The sequence below is a fragment of the Aquila chrysaetos genome, chromosome 24, assembly GCF_900496995.4.
Source record: "Aquila chrysaetos chrysaetos chromosome 24, bAquChr1.4, whole genome shotgun sequence".
Classification (NCBI taxonomy): domain Eukaryota; kingdom Metazoa; phylum Chordata; class Aves; order Accipitriformes; family Accipitridae; genus Aquila; species Aquila chrysaetos.
This window is the reverse complement of record NC_044027.1, coordinates 18,077,574-18,099,366: the sequence shown is the minus strand read 5'-3', so window position 1 is coordinate 18,099,366 and position 21,793 is coordinate 18,077,574. Positions and strand designations below refer to the sequence as shown.

General features: G+C 42.5%; 1 protein-coding gene across 4 annotated transcripts; it reads left to right on the top strand.

Annotated features, from left to right (window-relative positions):
* The first annotated feature begins 1,371 nt into the window (after positions 1 to 1,371).
* On the top strand, positions 1,372 to 21,793 carry TRAF1 (TNF receptor associated factor 1). Of its 4 annotated transcripts, XR_005931363.1 has the most exons (12): positions 1,603 to 1,765; positions 3,363 to 3,584; positions 5,283 to 5,367; positions 9,126 to 9,224; positions 10,812 to 10,973; positions 14,486 to 14,557; positions 15,900 to 15,965; positions 16,695 to 17,132; positions 17,641 to 17,818; positions 18,416 to 18,564; positions 19,835 to 20,975; positions 21,203 to 21,793. XR_005931363.1 is itself a non-coding variant. In XM_030000941.2 (11 exons), exons 2-11 carry the CDS (start codon positions 3,376 to 3,378, stop codon positions 20,048 to 20,050), a joined length of 1,674 nt encoding a protein of 557 aa, XP_029856801.1. In that variant the 5' UTR covers positions 1,372 to 1,589; positions 3,363 to 3,375; the 3' UTR covers positions 20,051 to 21,793. The 4 variants fall into 4 exon arrangements, 3 of the variants coding, with proteins under 3 accessions (XP_029856801.1, XP_029856800.1, XP_029856802.1); XM_030000941.2 differs by lacking the exon at positions 1,603 to 1,765 and adding an exon at positions 1,372 to 1,589 and having other exon boundaries at positions 19,835 to 21,793; XM_030000940.1 differs by having other exon boundaries at positions 19,835 to 21,793.

Sequence of the window (21,793 nt, the reverse complement as noted above, 5' to 3'; positions counted from 1 at the left end):
AAATATATATCTTACCCATAGACCTAGCTATCTTTTTAGAGGTTTTTTCCTTAGGTGTATTTGGTTTTAAACTACACTGCTCTTTTGAAGTCTAGAAAAATGGTTTTTTAGTTCTTGCTTTGTTTGACATTGTCCTTTTGAGACAAAAAGGTAGAAGTTTAATGGAATTTTCTGGGGGGAAATCTTCAATAAATACAGTATGTGTGTAGCAGAGGAACGCATGAATAATGTTATACAGGCAAACGTAAGGGCTGAGTCACACAAACAGCTGTGTGAGCAGAGTTTAAAATATTCTTTGCTTCTTCATGAAAACATCAGCATAGCTGTTTATAACAATGTGAGGAGAAAAAAGTTCTGGAATTAATTCCAATATTTCTCTTAGCAATGTGACAAAGCACTACAGCATATACTTCACTTACATGTCTTGATCCCAGAAGCTGCCCTCCCTCCCATCTATTATTCAATATAGCTATAGTCTGTTTCGTATTGTATTTGGTAATCTGTAATCATGTCAGGGGCCAATCACCCAGGGCAGCTGTTCCACCTGTGGGACTATTATCTGCACACACACGACATAGGAAGGTGTCAGACTTCAGGCAGATGCTTGCTGATGAATAATAATAAACTCATCAGCTTTCACGCAGTCACAAAGTACCTGGATGCGAATGCTGTTGTAAATGCAGCAGAGTAACAAGCCAAGTGAAGCAAGTAGAGAACCACCCCCGCTTTTTATTTTTAATTTTTGGCTAGGACTCACCCCCAGTGGTATTCCCCAAGTTTCTTTCACAAGGAAGAGCTAACAGATTTGCATCTGCAACTTTCTCTCTTCTGACTGAATCCTAGTAGATGGGGTTGTGGCATGTGATTTCATAGTAAACTTTGCCAGGGGAAAAGAGGACCTTCTTCTGATAGTGAAACCTTCCTTTGTAGAAATCTTTTACTGCACTGTGAGCATCTTAAAAGGATTTGCATACATTACTTAACTTGCCTTGTGTTAGCCTGGTGTTGTCAATACTATCTGCGCTTGAGAGCTGGAAGGCGAGGCACAGCAAGGCTTGCTGGAGGTTTCTGAGTAGGGTTGAGGAGGAAATTCAAGTCTCCCACTCCCTTGCTCGGGGCAGCGGGTTTCCCCCGAGCGGACAGAGGTGTGGAGAGGGCGTTTTTCACCGTAATGGTGCTCTGGGTAGGCAGGCGTTTCTGTCTCCCTTACAGGGCCAGGTCACCGTGTCAGGCAGGCATCATCGCACCGGTTTCTGGAACTAGCTGTGCAAACAGACTCTCCGTTTCGGCTGTCCCGGGGGAATTTGCTCCCTCGGGCCTTCCCTTAATTTCCCATCCCCGTCCCCGCGGGTCGGTGCCGGTCAGCCTTAGGGGGGCTGGGGAGAGCCCCGCGGCGGCCCACCACTGGCTCCCACGGGAGCCGGGCTGCGTTCCCTCGGCCGGGGGAAGGCCCGCTTCTCCCCGGCCCCCAAAGGCGCATTTCGGGTTTCCCGCTCCTCCCGGCCTGAGCGAGGCAGCAGTCGCCGAAATTCAGACGAGCCGCCCCGGCTGCATTTCCTCTCCCTGCGGCACGGGCGGCCTCGACCGCGGTAAGCACCGAGGCGGCCGCCCCGCTCCGCTCCCCGGCCCCGGGGCCGGGCACCGCCCCGCCGGCCGGCCCACTCGCCCGGCCACCCTCCCTTCCCCGCGGGGCTCCCTCCCGCTCCGCGCTGCGGGGCCCGGCACGGCCTGGGCCGCCTCCCGGTGGGGTGGGCGGCGGGCTCAGGTAAGGGGAGCGGGAGGGAGGGAGAGCGGGCCCCGCCTCAGCCGCCCGCCGCCGCGCCCCGGCTCCGCTGAGGGGAAACCGGCCGCGGCCCCTCGGCCTCCCCGGGCGCACGGCCCCGGTCCCCGCAGCGCGCCCCAGGGAGCACCCGGAGGGGAGGCGGTGTGTGTGGGGGGGGACGGGACTGCCCGGCCCCCCGCGGCTGCCCCGGGGATCCCGGCCGCCCTCGCTGCTTCCCGCCGCCCACGGAGCCGGGCCCTCCGCCCTGCTGAGCCGGGGACGGAGGGTGGCAGGCGAGCCGGGGCCCGCCAGACCCGCTCCTTGCCCCTAGGGCTGCCGTTTTACCGGGCGTTATCGAGATATAAAGCACCCGCGGGGGTGGGCTTCCAGCCCCACGGAAACGACGGGCTCCGTTAGCGCAGCCGGCGCTCCGGCAGAAAGCGGTGGGCGGCTCGTCTGCCCCGTCCTCACCTGGGTACCAACCCACGACGGCCCTGACACAGCTTCGTTAACTCGCGGTTCCACATCGAGCGTTGCCGGTTTTAATTTATGGTTCTTGGCAGGTTGGGCAGCCGCTGCGTTTGTTCCTAAGCTCCCCGTCAAATGCCTGGAGGGGCCAAGGGAATTGCCTAAGCCAGGCAGCAGAAAAATGCTGTTTGTTCGAAGAGGAGTGTTTTAAATCCAGGGCATGCCCTACCCACCGCATGGCAGTCACACCGCGGTTTCTGTGCCTGGCCTGCTCCAGGCAGTCTCGCTTCATTTTTTTCAGAGACTTGTTAGTGTTACTTTCGATAATACTGAGATAGGTGGTTTTCCTGTAACAGTACTGTTATGGGAAAAAAAATGGATTTATAAAGGCATTACTATGATCAGACTGCACCAGGTCCCCGAGCGAAAATCTTTCTCGAACTTTCCAAGCGACTGTGGGGATACCAGAATCAGTTTTGGTTGCATTTCCAAAAATATTCAACTGCACAGCTCTTGTTAAGCAAAACCAGTACTGAACATGGGTGACACCTTGGCACGTGTGGCTCAAGGTGTATCTGGTAAGAGCACAAGCATTAAGCTTTTTGTGGACTTGAGATTTCCTTTTTCATTTAGCCACTAGTTTTATGACTTCAGGAAAGTCATTGTAAACACATCAGTTCCTCCGTTTCTGCAACTATGAAGTGTAATCACAAATTTTGGCTGCTGGGAATTGAAGGTGGTTGGGGATTTACTCGACAGGAAATAATTCTGTGTGATGTGGACTGATGGGATCGTAGCTCTAAGATGACGGCAATATTTACTTCATCTTTCTACAAGCTAAAAAACTCTGGGAAAAAAACCCCAACCCTTCATTTTAATATATTGTCTGTTTTCATGTTGTGTTTGAGGGAAATTTTAAATCTGTACAGTAATTTCCTGCTGGTACCTAGCCAAACGCCACTGTGACATTTAGTCACACATGTCAGCTACAGACTCAATTAAACAGATCACTAGATTACTGCACAGGTTTGGAGCTGCTCGCGGACTTTAACGCCTGATACGATCTCTCACATCAAAGTGAGCGTGTGTGTGTTTGTTTGAGCGCCTATTTTTTTTTCCTTATCTCTGACAGTAGTTTACTTCAGATGGCTGAGAAAACAACCAGAGGCCTGCAGGATGTCCCTGGCTCTTCTCCTGATGAAAACGAATTTCCTTTCGGCTATCCCACTAACATTTGTGAGGATGTGCCTGACCAGAAGTACCTGTGCAGCAACTGCAATAACGTTCTGAAGAAAGCCCTGCAAACGCTCTGTGGGCATAGGTACTGCTCAGCCTGCCTCTCCTGGATTGTACGGTAGGTCCTTGCTATGGAGGGTCACACCGCAGGGACGGATTCTGTGGCTGCAAGCACCCGAGAGCCGCGTTGTGCCAGTGTGCTCAGTAGATGAGTCTGTGGATACCTGGCCCGCTGGACTTCAGTCATTTTACTATCTGGAAGTACTTACCTGTGGTGGACTGCAGGCTACTCTACCTCTTGCTTCCAGTGTGGAAGTTTACAAGGTGGGGAAGGCTGGGTTACTGGGCTTAATAGATGTCAGTTTTCTATCTGTAAGTGTGAGATAATGATTCTGAAGTTGAAGAACTCGTACAAGGCTGACTTAATACTTCCATGGGACTTTATAGTCGTTTGATAAGTGATGTTATAGGATTTTAATAAACATTATCTTAGAGTTTTATTTTTAGTAACTCAGCTGGGTGACTCTGTGTTAAGCTGCTGCTGCCATTACTGACAAACAATGACAGCCATTGTCCTGGACAACCTGAAAACCAGGAGCTGGGCGGGGATTTGCTTTAATTGATTAGCTGCTTCTATCTTGCCTTTTCTTTCGACAACTACACCTTGATCCAGAGCCTTTGGAAAAGGGTATGTCTGCCCTGCAGGTGAGAGGTGAAATTGCAGTACAATTCCATGAATATGAGCTGACTTTAGCTTTGATGTTTTGGAAAATAGCAGCTGTCAAGATTCAGTGACTGGGCTTTAGTACTGGCTAAGTAAGCCTAAAGCCTGTTACTGCGCTTCCTCGTGGATGTTATTGGAAAGCTAGTTTGTGTATGGCAATTCATGCAGTCCCAGCTCTGATCACAGTGTGCAGAGGCACCTGAAAAGCTTGAGTCAAGGCACTGGCCACATGTGATTTGAAGATCAGCATATAATAATGTAAAAATGTATTGAAATTAATACATTTGACCAAATTACATAAATCCATTACTGTAAATCTAGAACAAAGCCCCTTAATGAAGCAACATAAACCGTAAACTCAGAAAACTTTCAGCAGAACATAACCGGAATTGTTATATCTCCCCACTAGAGTCTTACAGCACAAACGGGAAGCTGGCTCAAACAGGCTAATTAGTACAGTATCAAATCAGTTATGCTGTGGTCGGAGGGATGCTTTTCTGATGAGCTTCTCGGTCTGTGTGAGTTCATTATTTGCCTGGATCCTAAACAGCACTGGCAATGAAATACATCTCTACTGAAGGGGTTTTTTTTTGCTTTTCCTATATAAAACTGTGTGCTAAATATTTTGAGAGTAGATCAAAACCTTTTTTAGCTGCAGTAGGGTGTTAACTCTCTAGAACTCAATTCTGCACTGGTTCTACTATGTAATTTGAAGTCTATATTTCTATCTTGGGAAAATAGGCATTTTCTGTGTTTTAAAAGACTTTAGTTTTCATGTTACCTTTAATCCATGGTGGTTTTGCATAATTCATGAGATAAATAGGTTTCCATCTTTACTGGTTTTTATGATCCAGGCTGCTCTTACTTTGCTGCAATACAGATAAGATTTATGGGCCTAGTCCTAGTCTTGAGGAATAGAACAGCAGGGTTTTTTTGACATCAGTGTCTTCAAGAATTGGCCCTTTAATGAACAAGGACTGAGGATTCTGGAAATTACCATTTCCATGGTTTTATTTGTGTCAGTATCTATACAAAGACCTCCTAAACTACAGTACGCCAGCTGATTGTTATTTCATTCTTTCTTTTTGGCAGAAACAATAAAAATGCGATTTGCCAGAAATGTAAAGAGGAAGATCCCAGCACTTTAAGTGAGGGAAGCCTATTGGCAGAAGAAAGGGTAAGTTGTAGTTCACAGTTTATTAATTTATCATTAACCATTCTCTGGGCTACTCTATAGTCATCACTGGAGTACAGTTGAGGAGTGAATAATATAAAATGTGATAGCAACTGATAGTTACACATTTTAACTTATGCTTTAGTCATTTGGATTTCCCACAGTTTTCGATTTAAAAAAGTATAATGGCAGCCTTAGGACTTTCCAAGTCCGTCAGGTTCTGCAACATAAAATCCCACACTATTCCGTATAATTAACTTTTTGTCTCAAAGTAACTGGTGCTTTCCTACTTGTAATAATACGTCTTAGCTATTACTACCCTTAGTAAGTATCCTAGTGGATTTTCCAGTCTCGTGGTTCTCTGTACCCTTCAAACATGTTACCAAACCTAGAGGTAGAGCATCCCTAAGAAAAAAAGCTAGAGTGTCAGCTAGCCGGCTGAATTGCCTAGAAAGTATTTTGACAGCCAAGGTATCTGGAGGAAATAGTGGAAGACACAGAGCTGAACATAATAACTGCTAAAAACTATGCCCTGGCAAATGTTTCATCTGTAATTTAACGGTGCACATCTCTTTTGCTGTTGTGTGATTTTTCCAGGCAAACTGCTGCACTATTCTATATCCTGAATACAAACCGGGCCATAGGGCTCAGTCCCAGCTTGTCTTTTTTGCCTTCTTTCCGATTATGTGCAGCAATACCAAGAGACACACATTCTGTCTAAATTTTTTAGGGAAAAATGAAACCCAATAGGCAGCTGGCAGAGAGGTAAAAGATGAAGTTTAGGAAGAGGTTGCAGCAAAATAATGAATCTGCTGTTAATGCTGAACTTGGTAATATCCCAGAAAAAATCCTAAATTCTGCAATAAATTTCCCAGTAACAGAATTTCATGCATCATGTAACCACAAATAGGTACAGCTAAACCCTTAAGAACTTCTTACTCTATGTTAACTGTCAGTTTTCTTATAACTTTGGGATTTCTCTGCTGTGGGATTCTCACTAAGTCTGCTGGGACTTTCTGCAAAATCTGTGCGTGGGTTGTTGTAAACAGGGCCCCACTCTTGCAAGCTGATCTGCCTGGGCAGATTCTTTTGCCTGTTGAGAGTCCAGATGAAGTCAATCACCACGAAGGCGTGAGGATCTGCCTGTATAGATCAACTTACAACAAATGGTTGGAGTTTGTAAACAACACGAATAACGAAGATCATTTAGCAGGTTTATTTGTTATATCTATTCCTGATAATCTCTGTTTTACCTTTGCTATGGTTTTGCTTAATGTTTATTTCCTATGCTATCTGTTTATGTGTTTATATTTTAAATAAGATACCCACACAAGGGAAAGAAAGGCCCTATCAGGATGTGTATTTGCCTTAGCTTATCCCAACATCAATTTCTGCGGTAACTCCCATCCCTTCCCTGTTACACTTTTAATTTATGATCCCTTCCTATGCAACGTATACTTCAAGTTTTACGGTGCTGTTCATCGGTATCAGTTACTGAGCATCTGCATCTGTCACTGAAATCAGTTAGAGGAGGGGGGGCATCCTCCCAAGCCTCTGCTCGCACCCTATCTGCTGTCATTCATGGACCTGGCTTAGAGGACAGTTCTCTGCTCTGAATGGAACACGAACTGCTTTGTGGCTCTCCTGTCTCTGGCTGTGTTAGAGTAACTGTAGATCCTGGTTCAGGCTCCAGAGGGCCAACCTTAGCTGGAGAGAAGAAACCCACTAGATTTATCCTGGAAAGCTTTTGGTCCGATTGATCCGTGTTGCTAGCTGATCTTCCTGACCACATGAGCTGTAGACCAGAGTCCTTCCTTAGCTAGCAGTCATAAGATACACATCGTATGGGTCAGAGTGCCGGGGAGGAGTGCGTCTGGCAGTGTTTTTTTAGATGGGACATGGCAGGGGACCTCCACTTGTGTCACAGCCAGCTCTGGGACAGGCAGGTCTGGGCAGGTATTTGTGCCATGACAGCCACCCATGATCAACATCAGCAGCCCCTGCACCAACATCTTCCTTTGAAATAGCTAAAGTGAAAGAGGGGAGATATGCAACTACAATATATTGAATCAGAGAGAAATATTTTCTGTTTCCTTCTGTTTGACCCAGAGCACTTTTATGTCAGTGAGAGTCATCTCATTTACTGTATGAGGGTCTGACTCAGGTCTCTAAAGAAGTTTGTGCAAACTCAGGTTCCTAGATAAGAGTGCAGAGGTTCAGGTGAATATTTTGAAGCAGTGACCTGTGCAGATAAAAGAAGAGATGAGGATTTCCTGCCTTCTTTTTTACCTGAGTAGTGTCCATAATGATTTGTCAACTACACGTGTGAAACAAAAAGCACAGGGAATGCACACAGCAGTAAGAAACCCATGCACTGCTGGGACTGTCCCTGTAGTTAAATATATTTTAAATGATCTATTTTGTAATGTCAGGAAATTCCTTGAGTTTTTCTCTTATGACACAGGGGGAAAAAGCCACCATGTGCCTGATAACTTGAATTTCTTTTCTTTGATTTTGCTCATAAATTAGACTAGAATGTTTCAGAGGATGTCGCTGGTATGCGTTCACTAACTGTACGCTGATTGCTAGCTTGTTACATAAACTCTTCCATATATGCAGATGGAGCCATACATGTGTTTGTACAACCTACATGCTTATTTTTTAATTCTTTGTTTGTGGAGTTGTTTGCCATATGTGTGCAAAGTTCTGGACTTTGCTTGCAGGTTGAGATTAGGAAATGAGTTTCTATGAGACTCTGTGTATAGAAATGTATATTCGTAGAATTGGCTGTGCTTCTTTTGTGTGATTAATACTACAAATGTAGGTAAGTACAAACATCTTTTATCTAAATAAAAAAAAACAGGAATGTTGATTATGATAATTTTGTTTGCTGTTTTTTTTAGCTCATTGTGTAGAATTTCAGTAACTTTATTGAAGTATGGGCATCATTTGTAAATACTTTCTCCCCTCTATTTGTAAAGCTTCCCCTCCCCAGTTCTTGCCTTCCTCTGTGTTGTTACATGGGAAATCTGCAGTCCTCTGTATTGTGTGCTCACCAACTAAAAACATGCCATTAAGTTTAGTAGGGCTTGTTCTGGTGTCAGTGTACCTATTTTGATTGTGCAAGATGTAATATTAAAAGTGTGTAGCGTTTCATAATTTACATCATAATTGTACAATTTTTCATGGTTAACATAATAAGAAAGTCTATGTAGTGCAAAAAAACCCCACTCACATATGGTTTACATTTCTTTAGTACAGTGCCATACTAAATGGAAACAGCCTTGGTCTGAGAAATGTACTCTCACTGCAGAACAGTCTCGAGTCCTCTCTGCAGCACGTTTAGAAGGTGTTAATGACCCCCATAATGAAACGCATTCATTAAGAGTGGCACATGGCAGCACCCTATAGTTAGGGTCCTGTCAGCGCATTCATTGCGTGTGACGTATTTCAGGCTTCCGTGAAAAGAAACTTAAAATAATAGCTGTAGTTGGCTAGGCATATTTTCAGTAAATTTATATCACATCAAATAGTTTATTTTTGAACCATAAGAAAGAAATTATTTAATAATTATTTGGGCTTCTGCTACACTAAGATTAACTTGCTAGTTTAGAGAGCCTTATGGCAGTACCGTAAATTTAAAAAAAATAAGGGATTTATCAAGATCTGAAATTTTGACAGTCACGTTATTCCTATGTCAAAAATGCATGCTGGAGTACTTTCTGACCGGTGTTTTTTTCCTTACTGTGTTTACTTTCCAGGCTTTTGGTGATGCTGCCATTAATAAAGAGATTTCTGAACTCAAAGTACGCTGTGTGACCCTTGGATGCAGTTGGTCTGGTATCATGAAAAATTTTGAAGTACGTTTAAACATGCACTCTTACTTGAATGGGGACAGAAAGACAATGAAACTAGGTTCTCAGCAAACACAAATTAATGCAATGTCATTAGAATCAGCAAAGGTATCATGATTTATACCAACATGTCTAAAAACATGCCATTAACTCTAGTAGGGCTTTGACCAAATCCAGAATATCCTGAATGATTGTGAAATTAATGTTGCACATATTTATATGAACTATGATTTTTTTTTTTTCCAGTGTATTTACTTATTATTTAAATGTAAGCATGTTACAGGCACATTTTGACAGACCAGAATACCTCAGTCTCCAGGTCATTGTTATGGGCAATACCCTTAGTATGTTTTTGTAAGAGAAATTATTTCCTCCTGTGTAAATGGCTCGATTGAATGTCTTCATCATTCTTTTCAGACTGATGTGAAATGCCCCAGGTAAGATATTTAAATGGACAAGATTTAGGAATTTGCTATGCAAATTAGAATAATGAAAAAATGCAGATAATTCTGATACTAAAGCAGCTCTATTTTGGTCCCCTGCTGTAGGAACAGAGGGTCTTTCTGCATTTATAACAGGGAGTCTGCTGTGTACCTTGTATGACTGTGTATCTGATAAGCATCTGAGGTGGTGCTGCCTTTGCCTTGCTAATTTTGCACAGATTTTCTATTTGACTGTATTCCTCTTTAAGGAAAAATCTACTCAGTTTGCTTAGCTTCATGGTTTTGAGAATTGGAGCCCCTCTCAGCATGAATACATGGCAAAATTGATTTGAGAGTTGGGCGTGTGATTGAAATTGGCATTTCTGAGCCTGTTCTGTAGGGGACAGCCATCTCCCTTTAAAGACAAAATCAGTTGTGACACAGTGCCTACAAGAATCTTCAGTAAAAGAGGTCAGAGTAAATAGTTTTTATTGAAATACTGTGTTTTTAAGAATCTGAAAGTAGAACTGTTGGATGTAGTTACGAAAGAAGTAATGCTAATATTTTTCCTTGTTGAGACCAGAGGAGGCAAACAGTGAAAAGGAAATGTTTTAAAAGTTATTTTGAATATAGGTGAGGGTTGTGTCCTAATTGTTGCATAGAAGGTGTCAGCTGTCCATTCTTTCATGCTGTGCAGAGATGTCAGCAGACTAACCATATTCATCCTACCAGCCAGAGCAGGATGGTCTCAGTGCTCAAAAAACCCCATCCAAAACCCCACAAAAAAAAAAAAAAAAAAAAAAAAAAAAAACCTGAAAAACCCCAGGCTAAAAGTTAGGGATCCTCTAATACAAGGAAAAGAGCTGGGACCAGGATCATGTTGTTTTCAAACGAGCAACTAGGGAGAGACAGTTCAAGGGAGACCTCATGTTTGAATTTATCAAAAGTTGTTTGGTTGTTGTTGGTTTTTTTTTTAAGGTAAGAATTAACAAAAAAGCCCCAGTAAAGTTGGTGAATTTTTCACCAGTAATCTCGGTAACATTGTGGAGTGGGACTTTACCCAAGCTTAGAAGAAATGCAAAGCAAAGATCTAGGCTGGCAGAATGGAAACTATTTATAGATAAATGTGTCTCTGCAGTTTACATTTTGGTTTTTAACTTTTTACTTCCAGGAGCATCAGAGCTTATGTGAGTATGCTTTAATCCCGTGTCACACTGGTTGTGGACACATGGTGATGAGAAAGAAACTTGCAGATCATTTGGAAAATGGATGTGTTAATAATGTGACAATGTGTCAGAAGTGTAAGCGGAGCTTATCCAGTAGTGAATACCAAGTAAGAACATTTCTTTGTTTCAAATGAAGGCTTTGTATTACTGGCTTAAGTAATCTATCATGACATTTTCATCCTGATTTCATGAATGCTATTGCATTTGGAGAATATTTCATTTTCCTGAGTTTGCTAATTTTTCCATGCATGTGTTGGAGGGAAAAATGAGCTGTATTTCATAGTCTGCTTGTGATGTTACAACAGAGAGGGAAATATCTGTGTGCTCATCCAGGGCTTGGGCAGCTCATGTTTTAGCGCCTGTATTGAAGCATGTTTCCCAGTATGAGGTAAGTAAGAAGCAGAAGAACACAGACAGTGGCAGGGAAGAGATCTTGAAAGTGGCTGGAGTTTTATTCAAACTAAAACTGCCCACAAATTTGTAAGGCAGGCTTTTGTCAGATAGTACTTGTATTAGATATGGTCAGGTATAACTCTCCAGATTAGCAGCAGTGTCCACATAGACCAGGAAGAGCATACTCTGAATCTGCCAGAAATTTCTCAGTGACTATTTAAACATATTTAATTTATATTTTTTATGTTTAAGTTGTGTTTCCCACTGTTGTGACAGGGACTTGCAAAATGGATGTGTATATACCCCGTGTGTGTATATATACAGGGTAACCCTAGTTTGTCCCCAGCATTTGCTCAAAATCCTCTTTAAAACAAGGGGTTTTTTTACACAAGACTGTAGTTGATCATCAAACTTCTAAGTTTATGTTACTAAACCTATTCTTTCTTAAAAGTAATGACTTTCTCAGTTGATGCTCAAAATTATGATAGCGGAGCAATGTTATGTGTTACTGACTTGCAGATTTTAAGTACCTTTATACATTCATTTTAACTTAAATAAAAGGTGCTCTTTATTTTTACCCATTTTTCTAGATGCAGTAGAGTACAAATTCTGGGAGTGGTCTAAGGGCATGAAGTGAGCTAACAGACACTTTTCTGTGTTGCTGAAGGAGGAAATGGTGTGGTGGGGCAGATCAAAAGTGATAGAAAATTATCTGTTCTTGCATGAAGACATTGCCGAAGATATAGCTTCAGTGGCACGCTCCTCAGCCTCATGATGGAATTGCATCCATCATCTGTTTTTTAGGACGGTTTGTGATGAAAAACTCTTGGAGCAAAGCAATAGCAGCATGAATGAGAGATGCCCCACACCTGCTGACACTGCTGTGTGTGTTTTGATTTGAAAGCTCTGAAAATGTGCTCATCCCAACCCCACCTAACTTCTGACCCTGTGGGCTCTATTATCACAGAAAATGTTGCTGGGGCAACACTCTTTTGGGGTGTAGCATAATGAATATTGTTCCCTCCAAATGATTTAAAGAGAATAATTGCCAGCCTTGAGTTTTGTCCTGGAATGGGGGCATAGTGATGTAAGACTTACATGGCAGGAGGGTTGTGAGTATCTCAAAAATGTAGCCTGAAGTAAGTAGTAGTGGATAGCTTTGCGTGTCGTAACTGTCACAAAGTTATGCCTTTCCAAATACTGAGCTGTAAGATTTACTCAACCTGGGCATAACAGTCCTTCTAGGGTAAGAGTAAGGTGCTCTTGCTAAAACATGCTTCTTGGGAAGCTTTTGCATGTGCTCTTAATATCTTACTAACTCTTAGAGGGAGAAGAGTACCTGGACCCAGGCACATTTTACCAGTGCTAAATCCAGTGTATGTTTCAGAGAGGCAGTAAATACCAGAAGGTGGCAACACTTAATCCCTTTCAGCCTTCTGTAAGTGCAGGAGGCAGGCTGGAGGAGGAAACCTGAGCTGTGTGAATGTTCCCTGAGCACCTTTCTCTTTTCAGAGGTCTGTGATACCGCAGATCCACCTCAGCAGGCTTAATTTTCCTGCAATGAAGAACTGTTTTCCTCCCACTCATTCCAGTTAGCTATCATCTAATTAATTTTTTCGTTAGGAAACCTTGGCAACCAAGCAGGGGATTGGCCTTGAGATGTTGATTTTTCTCTGCCTGCCTTAGTTAGTATTTGTAAAATTGGAATTTTGCTGGTTACTTGATCTGCTTTATTAAATTTGCAGTGATGTGGCATACAAATTTTGATTATTTGTGTGTATTCCATGTATCCACAATCCTCTGGGAGCAAATAGGAAGTTTTGGGCACTGCTGTCGCGCTCTCCATCTTAGCCAATCAGTCATTGGTCTTGTGATTTTCGTATTTCCATTATTTTAAAGACACTTCTCACTAACCCCTCTCGCCTGCAAAAAATCAGTGATCTGAAGGAGTCATATAGCAGAAAGGAAGAAAATAAAGGCATACTTTGTGCAATAGCTAAGATAGTATTAAAAAATGAGTTAGAGAGTGAGAAAAACCTATGGCTGTATTTCGGAGGATTGAAAGAGAAACCTCAGGACTCTTTGCAGGGAAGACTTGAAGGTTGCTGGAATTGCTTTATCAAAAAATTTCTAGACTGCTATAGGAAATGTACTGGCATGCAAAGGCATTTATAAAGATTAAAGACAGCCCCCCTGGACAGCATGAATTGAAAGCTGACAGTTGCTGTGTTAAATACACATACTACAGTTGTCTGAACCAATGGCAGGAGGATTACTTGGAGCCAGAAATGGCAGGAAGTCTCGTGTTAGCAGTAATGCATTTTGCATTAGCACATCATGATGGAAAATTTGGATTCAAGCCTTCAAAATATTAATAAGCAGGATACAAGAAGGGTCTGCACATTAAGCAAACTGTATGAAGTCAATGCAAGAGGAGTTTGTATTTGGGTTTCCTGTATATTTGCTTTCTGTTCTGTAATCCACCTGCATGTCATTGCATATATATGTGCGTGTACATATATGCGTGTGTATGTGTATGCACATAACTATAGTTTGAACTGGGCAAGATTTGTACGTTGCCAATCTTGTATCAGATTTCCCAGGGTGACCTTGTAAAGCATCTGTAAGTAGTTTCCAAAAGCTCTGGGCCCCATAAGTGAAAGATCACGCTTTGTACTTTCACTTAACAGGTATTGCATCTGGAGATGCGTCACTGAGCATGCCTGCGAGGCTGAGAAGAAGAGTAATCAGCTTAGAGGCTTAGCTTGAGAAACCTCCGAGTCTGCAATTCGTTGACAGAGGACAGCAGCACCCGCTTTTAGCAGATGTGCTTTAGTCCCAAATTTCTGAATGTTATTTCCTCTAAAGAGAAGCCAGAGAACTCTGGAGCCTATTGTGTAGTGAGGCCCAGAGTGGGCAGTCTCTGGACGGGGATACAGGATTTTGCACCATGCGTTGTGGAGCTCATAGTGGTCTTGGGGAAGTTACCCTTCCTTCCTTTACTCTGCCTTAAATCCACACCTTCCAGGAAGAAAGCAAGAAACTTGTTGTAAACTTTTTCTTCCATAACGCAGAATTTCTTGTAGAAAAGCCTCCCAAATCCCCAAGTTTCTGTAAAATGGGAATAGTATTCCCAAACACTAGCTTTGTTTCAGAGACTCCTAAATAAAGATGCTCAGTGATTTTAATAATGTACTAAATTATTTTCTCCTTGTTGTAATGACAGGAACATTCATGTGAAGGCAATTTATGTCCAGAACAAAAACATGTCCAAACAGAAACACCATCAAAGGAAAAGGTAGGTAAAAGATGAGTGAATGCAGTATAGCTTTATTTCAGTTCATAGAAGTATCACTTGTTTGTTTAGATTATCACTTGTTCATTTACATATGGCAGTGTATCTGGGTGCTTCTTACATTCAACATAGCTCTGCTGACTACCTTCTCTTCCCTGTTCCCACAGTTAACTTTATTGAATTATCTTCTCAATTAATCTTACAAAAATGGGTGTCGTGGTTTAAGCCCAGCTGGGAATTAAGCACCATGCAGCTGCTCGCTCACTCCCCCCCTCAGTGGGATGGGGGAGAGAATAAAAAAAAAAGTAAAACTCATGGGTTGATATAAAGACAGTTTAATAGGACAGAAAAGGAAAGGATAATAATAATAATAGAATATACAAAACAAGTGATGCACAATACAATTGCTCACCACACGCTGACCAGTGCCCAGCCAATCCCCAAGCTGCAGTGTTTGCCAGCCAACTTCCCCAGTTTATATACTGGGCATGATGTCATATCCTATGGAATACCCCTTTGGCTTGTTTGGGTCAGCTGTCCTTGGTGCGTCCCCTCTCAACTTCTTGTGCACTCCCAGCCCTTGCTGGCAGGGCAGCATGAGAAGCTGAAAAGTCCTTGACTTCGTATAAACACTGCTTAGCGGCAACTAAAACATCACTGTGTTATCAACATTATTTTCATCCTAAATCCGAAACACAGCACTATACCAGCTACTAGGAAGAAAATTAACTTTATGCTAGATGAAACCAGGACAATGGGGAAATGTTTTTTTCCTTTCAAATATTCAGGGACACCCACATGAGCAAGGGAAGAATACGCTGTATAACAGCATCTTTGAAGAGACATACTTTTGGTTGTGAAGGGGTCTAAATCTGAACGTCAGTCAGAGCTTTTGGTCTGATAGATCCATTCATTCCCAGGACGTGCTGCACAGCACAGCTCTTCTCTGCATTCTCTAAGAGCAGGAAGAGGGTTGGAGTGGCTATGTGCATGGTGTTATCCACTGTGGTGGGCCACTTTGCATATTGGCATCTTATTTTTGAGAAGTTGTTACTAGAGGATCACTGTGTTTTTTTAAATTATGTTATATCATTATGGGGTCTGTTAGATGGACACTTAACTGCCAGACTGCGTGCAAGAAACTTGTAATCAACCACACTCTTGACTCATTTACCAATGAATTTTCAAAGCTGGTTGGACACTGTAAGCTGCAGTAATGCCTTGACTTGAATTAACCTGATTTATAGCCGCTGGCATTGTGGCCTAGTTGTTTGTAGGTAAATAAAAGAATCTCTTTAAATTGGTATTTGATTATTTTCTTTCCTTTTTTTTTTTTTCCCAACAGAATCACTCTACACCCTTAATCAACAAGGATGGATGTCGTTTTTCTGAAGTTGGCTGTTCATTTAGGGTGAGTGAAACAGCTGCCTTCAGTAAGGTCTCAATTGGAATACAGCTCAGCACTGTGCCTTTTGTCTAGCCAGCCTTTGTATTCAAGGTAGTAGGCCTTGATTTATATATATCTTTAAGAAAAGAGGGAAAAATCTACCCACTTTTAGTAGACCAGCAGACGTGTTGGAACTGCCATGGTTACACAGTGTGTGTAAGGTGCAGTTCAGCCAGTGATACTCTGTATCCTACACTGCAGGTTCACTTCAGATAAAAATAGATGTTTATTACAGTTCTGCTGGTTTATCAGGTATGCTATTCTACTCTGTTTTGAATATTGCCGTCAGCCTCTGAAAACAGTAACGGGTCGTCTTTGCATTTTAGTTGGCAGCTGTTGCCTTGTCTCATCTTTTGTGCACAGTATATGTATTAAATAGTGGCTTGTTTGAGAATCTTGCTGGGACTCTGCCTGGCATCCTGTTTAATACAGAAATTGTAGATAATTGTTTTCTTTTTATGTAGCATGTGTACACGTGTGAACACATAGCCTAAACTGATCATTGGAGGGCTTGTTGGTTTTCCTCTCTCCATGTCTCCTCTGAGAGTCGGCTGCTACGTCGCTGGACCTGTATCTTGCAGTTTTTCCAACTCTGTCTCTCCCAGGAAGTTAAAGGGAACATTGCTTGATTTGGCCCCAGGCCAGCTATGGTAGTTGTACGGGGGGTGTATTGACAGTGTCTTCTTCTTACAGGGAAGCAAAGAGAAGATAAAAGAGCATGAGAAAACTGCAATTGGGGCCCACATGCTGCTTTTGCTGCAGCACATAAAGCAACTGAAGGCAAGCTTGTGCACTGCTGCCAAAGCTGCAAATGGTTCCATCCCACAGTCAGAGCTGAATGTGAATGGTGCAGGAAAAAGCATCTCGGATCTGCAGATCCCAGGGGGGCTGGAAATCAATGGGGATCTGGAAGTAGACTGTTTTCCTGGATCTTCTGTTTCTGAAGATGAATCTGTTCTGCAACAACTTGTGAGGGAGAAAGTGATTTCTGAGCTAGAAAATAAGCTACATGTGTTTGAGAATATTGTGGCAGTGCTCAATAAAGAGGTGGAGACCTCTAATTTGGAAATCACAGCCTTTCGGAGACAGAGTGAACTTGATCAAAATATAATAAGAGGCCTTGAACTGAAGGTAAATAGTTATGATAAGCATCATCTGTGTGCTTGTTCTGTAGATAACAAATATTTACATGCATCACTGAGAGGTGGTGTAGAGTTCAGGACAGGGATGGGCACAGGAATTTGAGCTGTGAAGCATTAAGTTCTGGACACATCTACAGGATCCTTTTGGTGTTTTGGATAAATTTTCAAATGGGGATCTCTAATATTTGTTACCTAAATCCATGTTTAGGTACCTAGATATTCCTGAGAGTTTTGAATGTTCAGAGTTTGCCATGATCAGACTGTGAGCAAGCAAGACAGTTGCTTAATTGACTGATCCTCTTAAAGCAGCATTATGCCTGGAGGACCAAACAACCATCTATCCAGTTGTTTGCCTTATGTGTTGACACATAACTGTCACTTAAAAAGAAATCAAAGGAGACCCTCCAGAACATGAGGATTCCAGAACGTTTCTGCTACTTCTGCAGCACAACAGCCTGGAGAGGGGGGTTGATTGGGAAGTGATTTGTTTTTTCTAGATTGCAGAGTTGCACCGGTGCCTGACGCAGAAGGATGCAGGCCTGAGCAGTCTTCATAAGAGTCTTCTGTTCTCTGAGCAAGCTTCCTATGATGGGGTCTTTCTGTGGAAAATAACAGATGTTGGCAGGAAGTTACAAGACTCTGTGACTGGAAGAACAGTCAGTTTGTATTCACCAGGTAAAACACAGGACGTATATGTGTGTTAGCAAAACCCAGTCCTTTAGAAAACCCACTGATTTCTCTAGAAAGGTGCTTCTTTCTGCTCACATGGACAGGAGATCCTTTAAAATAGCTCCTTAAACTAAGATGCTGTTTAAGCGAAGACCTTATGCTCTCCTGCCTATAATTCAGGGGAGCTGTGATATGTTCTTCCATGGACTTGTGTTCTATTCTGGGCTTTCATTTTGCAATTTGCCCTCTGCCGCAGCTACTTGCAGTGACATCTGCTGGATCCCTCTCGTCTAACCCACAGCTTGGTGCCTGATGGAACTGAATGGCTTTCTGCAGCAGTTATCTCCCATGTGAGAAGTAATTTGATTAGGTAAAATATGCTTGTGTGGCTAATAACAGGTAATTTTCACCAAGGCGTGAGGCACTAAAAGGATTCCAACCACTGGATTTTCATTGCTTATAATCTCCAGGGTGTACTGATTAGTCTGTTCTCATCTCTGTGATAGCAAAACATGTCATATGCTATCGTTTCCTATATGCCAGAACACTCATTATGTCTTTTTTTCAAAGGAGGCTTTACTAATGAAGACTTCTGATTTTCAGCTTTCTACACTGCAAAGTATGGCTACAAAGTCTGTCTGAGGGTGTACCTGAATGGGGATGGGACAGGAAAAGGAACCCACGTGTCCCTGTTCTTTGTTGTCATGAAAGGAGACTACGATGCTTTGCTCCCGTGGCCTTTCAGACACAAGGTAAGAAGGGCAACCTTTTCCTATCTGATCCTAGCATAAACCCACTACTTCTCCCAGTGAACACAAGGGGACTTTTTCTCTGGAGTTTAGTGGAACTTGGAATGCTTTCCCATTTTCCTCTCCAATAGCTACTAGCCATAGTGTAATCTTGGGTAATAATTTGTCTCTGAATAGAGTGACTTACACACAGGGAAAGCTGCTCGTACCAAGATTCCATATTTTGCATTGTGGCATTTTCAGACACCACAGTACTGGTGCTTGATATATCCCAACCAGTGTCCACCTGGGCTAAAGCCAGAGACACATTTTTTGGCTCTCGCTATACCTAGATAATATCAGTTTATGAGGGAATTACGATTTGCTGCCCAAAGCACAGGTGTCAGAAATGTGAGGTTAGAGTTCTACTTACAAACATGCTATAGATGTCTTATGCGATCCTGATCTTATTTTTTCTCATTTTATAAGTGCTATCTGGTAATGGCAACAATGGTTAGAAAAGCAGTGAAAGTACGCACAGGGTTCTGATCTCTGTTCTAGCACTTGCCTTTGTGTGGTAATAATTCTGTAAGCCTCTCATATAAATAGCCTTACTACCATTTAGCAGCCAAAAAAAAATAGAAATCAAGTTCCCAAACTTCACTGTATTAAAAAATTATTACAGACTTTTCACATTTAAAGCTAAAGAACAGTGAGTTAATAAAAGTGGTAATGAGATGGGGAGATTCTGTACTGACATTTAGGTTGTGTCTTCTACATATTTGCGTACAGGCAGCTGAACTGTTTCTTTTGATTCCAAACCACAATAACAGAATGAATGTAATGACTGTAACCAAACACAGGGTTTGTTTAAGTTGTCAGAAGAGAAAGGAAAAAAGTCTTTGGACTGTGCAGTTCTCTACCAAGAAATAATTCCTTACTTTATTTAATTTTATTTTATGGGTGCAAATTTTAAATACCTTATCTGGGAACCGCTACAATCTCCTTTGTTCACATTAACTGACCTTGCAGGTTGCGAAACATTCGTCAAAACATTCACATCAAAAAGCGTGTAGACAAGGCACTTCAGGACATGGTTTAGTGGGCATGGTTGATGGTTGGACTCGATGATCTTAAAGGTCCTTTCCAATCTAAATGATTCTATGATTATAATTTGTATTTAATTATCGACAGACCTTCCAGCTGGTTTTGCAGCATGTTTGCACTTCTGTCTGATGTTTTCTGGTTTATTTTTCAGTTCAATTACTCATCATTGCTGCATTCTATGTTTCAGGTTACATTTATGTTGCTTGACCAAAATAACAGGGAACATATTATTGATGCATTTCGCCCGGACCTGACTTCTGCTTCATTTCAGAGACCAGTGAATGATATGAATGTTGCAAGTGGCTGTCCCATGTTCCTCCCTTTGTCCAAATTACAGTCACCTAAATATGCCTATGTGAAAGAAGACACGCTTTTCCTTAAATGCATTATAGAAACAAATTAGTAAATCTTGAAATATGGGTGTCTGGTAAATCACCCACTGAATTTCATTAGTTTACAATTAAAAAAAAAGTGAGCTTGAGACTTGTATTAGTTTTCATGTGCACACAAAATCCAGAGAGCCTGCGCCTGTGCTCCACTGAATCAGTTCACACCAGCTGAAGATCTGCCTGCTAGAGTTATCTACTGCTGAGCATGCCAAGTACTTTGCCCAGTGCCCCATGGAGTATGCTATTGCAAATGAGAAGTGTGATTATTTCATCAAAACAGCCAATGCTCCCAGTTTAGATGTAGACTACAGTCACCCCCCGCCCCGCAGATGCACTTGTGGAAAAAGGCGCTGTTCTTTCTCACGCTTGGCCCAGGCGTGGGTGTCATTCTGCCTAGGTGTCTGGCAGGGAGTGCGGCCCCAGCTCCCTTCTAGCCCCCTTGGGTTAACAGGTTTCTGGCATGCAAGGGGCGAAGCTGAGCTTTCCGCATCCTCCGGCAGCGCTATGGCGTGTGCTGCTCCGTTTCCCAGGAGGTACGGAGCGAGCATCTGTCAGACTGCACTGGCTGGCAGCCCTGATGTGGGATTTTGGCTGTTCCCCCACCAGGGACAAGGGCAGATTCCTTCCTCTGAGGCACTGATCAGGTGTCTCTGTTTGTGCTTATTGGTGACCTTGAAAAGCAGTGAGTTGTGGGTAGCATTGGTAGCTTGAATTCCTTATACCGGATGATTTATTCCTTGCTATTTATTTTAGACTTATATTTATGTGCTCTGTAAAGAGGTGTTCTGTTGCATCAGCAGTCGGTGACCAGATTACACTGTGCCTTGGGGAAATTACCTCTTGTATTTCCAAAGGAGTTGTTAGACTTTCCCATTGCAGATGCGGAGCTCTGAGGGTTGGTAACCCCTGGGAAGTCCAGAGCTGCCAGTCCAAGCCGTGGTAAGGACCCCTCAGTAGCTTTGTTTTAAAGTGTTCAGTCACTTCCTGAACCTTCAAGGCAAGTGACTTACTAGAAAGTATTGATCTTTTTTTTTATTGCTTAATTCTTTTTATGTGCTCTGATGTTTTAAGTCTTTTCACACGCTAAAATAGAACTACTAGAAATGTTTTTGTCTTTTTTTTTTTTAAATAGAGGTAAGGAATTGATATTTTTTTTTTTTTATAAGCAAGTCAAGCTTGGAAATGTCTGGATGTGTGTGAAGTTCAAATGCTACACCTTATTCCCAAAAAGCAGCAAGCCTCGCCCTCTTCATTCCCTGGTTAACAACTGTTTGACAGAATCAGTGGAGTTGAGCTGGGTTTTGGTGCAGCAGTTTCTGAACTTCCAGCAAACTCGTGCTGCAGTACAGCTTGCTTGTCCAGGACTTCGAGCTGTTGTGCAGAGCGGGTGGGACAGCAGTGTGCAAACCCAAGGCCTGATCTTGCAGACGCAGGCAGGCGTATGTATAAGCGAAAGGCCTTTATGCAATGACTTCATTCGTTTTTCCTTTGCAATATATCCCATGTCTCAATTGAAAACACAAAACCAACAGACAACATTGTGCCCGCTGCATGAGAAGGGAAAGCAGAAACTGTTTGTCCGCTTATATTTTGCAAACCATGGAAACGGCAGCCGTCTAGCAGAGCTGGTGAAATGTCGTGTGCTGGGACTAACCTCCAGCCTGGCTGCCGGCATATGAAGAGATTTTTCACATCTCTCATTTCTATCTTGACAGCATCCTTTAAAGTAATTAGTTGTGATGAAGTATCAAGTTTCA

Bases quoted from the DNA above. Each gene is read 5' to 3' on its own strand.
- TRAF1 (XM_030000941.2), top strand. From the start codon at position 3,376: ATGGCTGAGAAAACAACCAGAGGCCTGCAGGATGTCCCTGGCTCTTCT. The intron at 9,225-10,811 runs GTACGTTTAAAC...TTTTACTTCCAG, and splicing joins GTATCATGAAAAATTTTGAA to GAGCATCAGAGCTTATGTGA. The intron at 17,133-17,640 runs GTAAATAGTTAT...TGTTTTTTCTAG, and splicing joins TAAGAGGCCTTGAACTGAAG to ATTGCAGAGTTGCACCGGTG.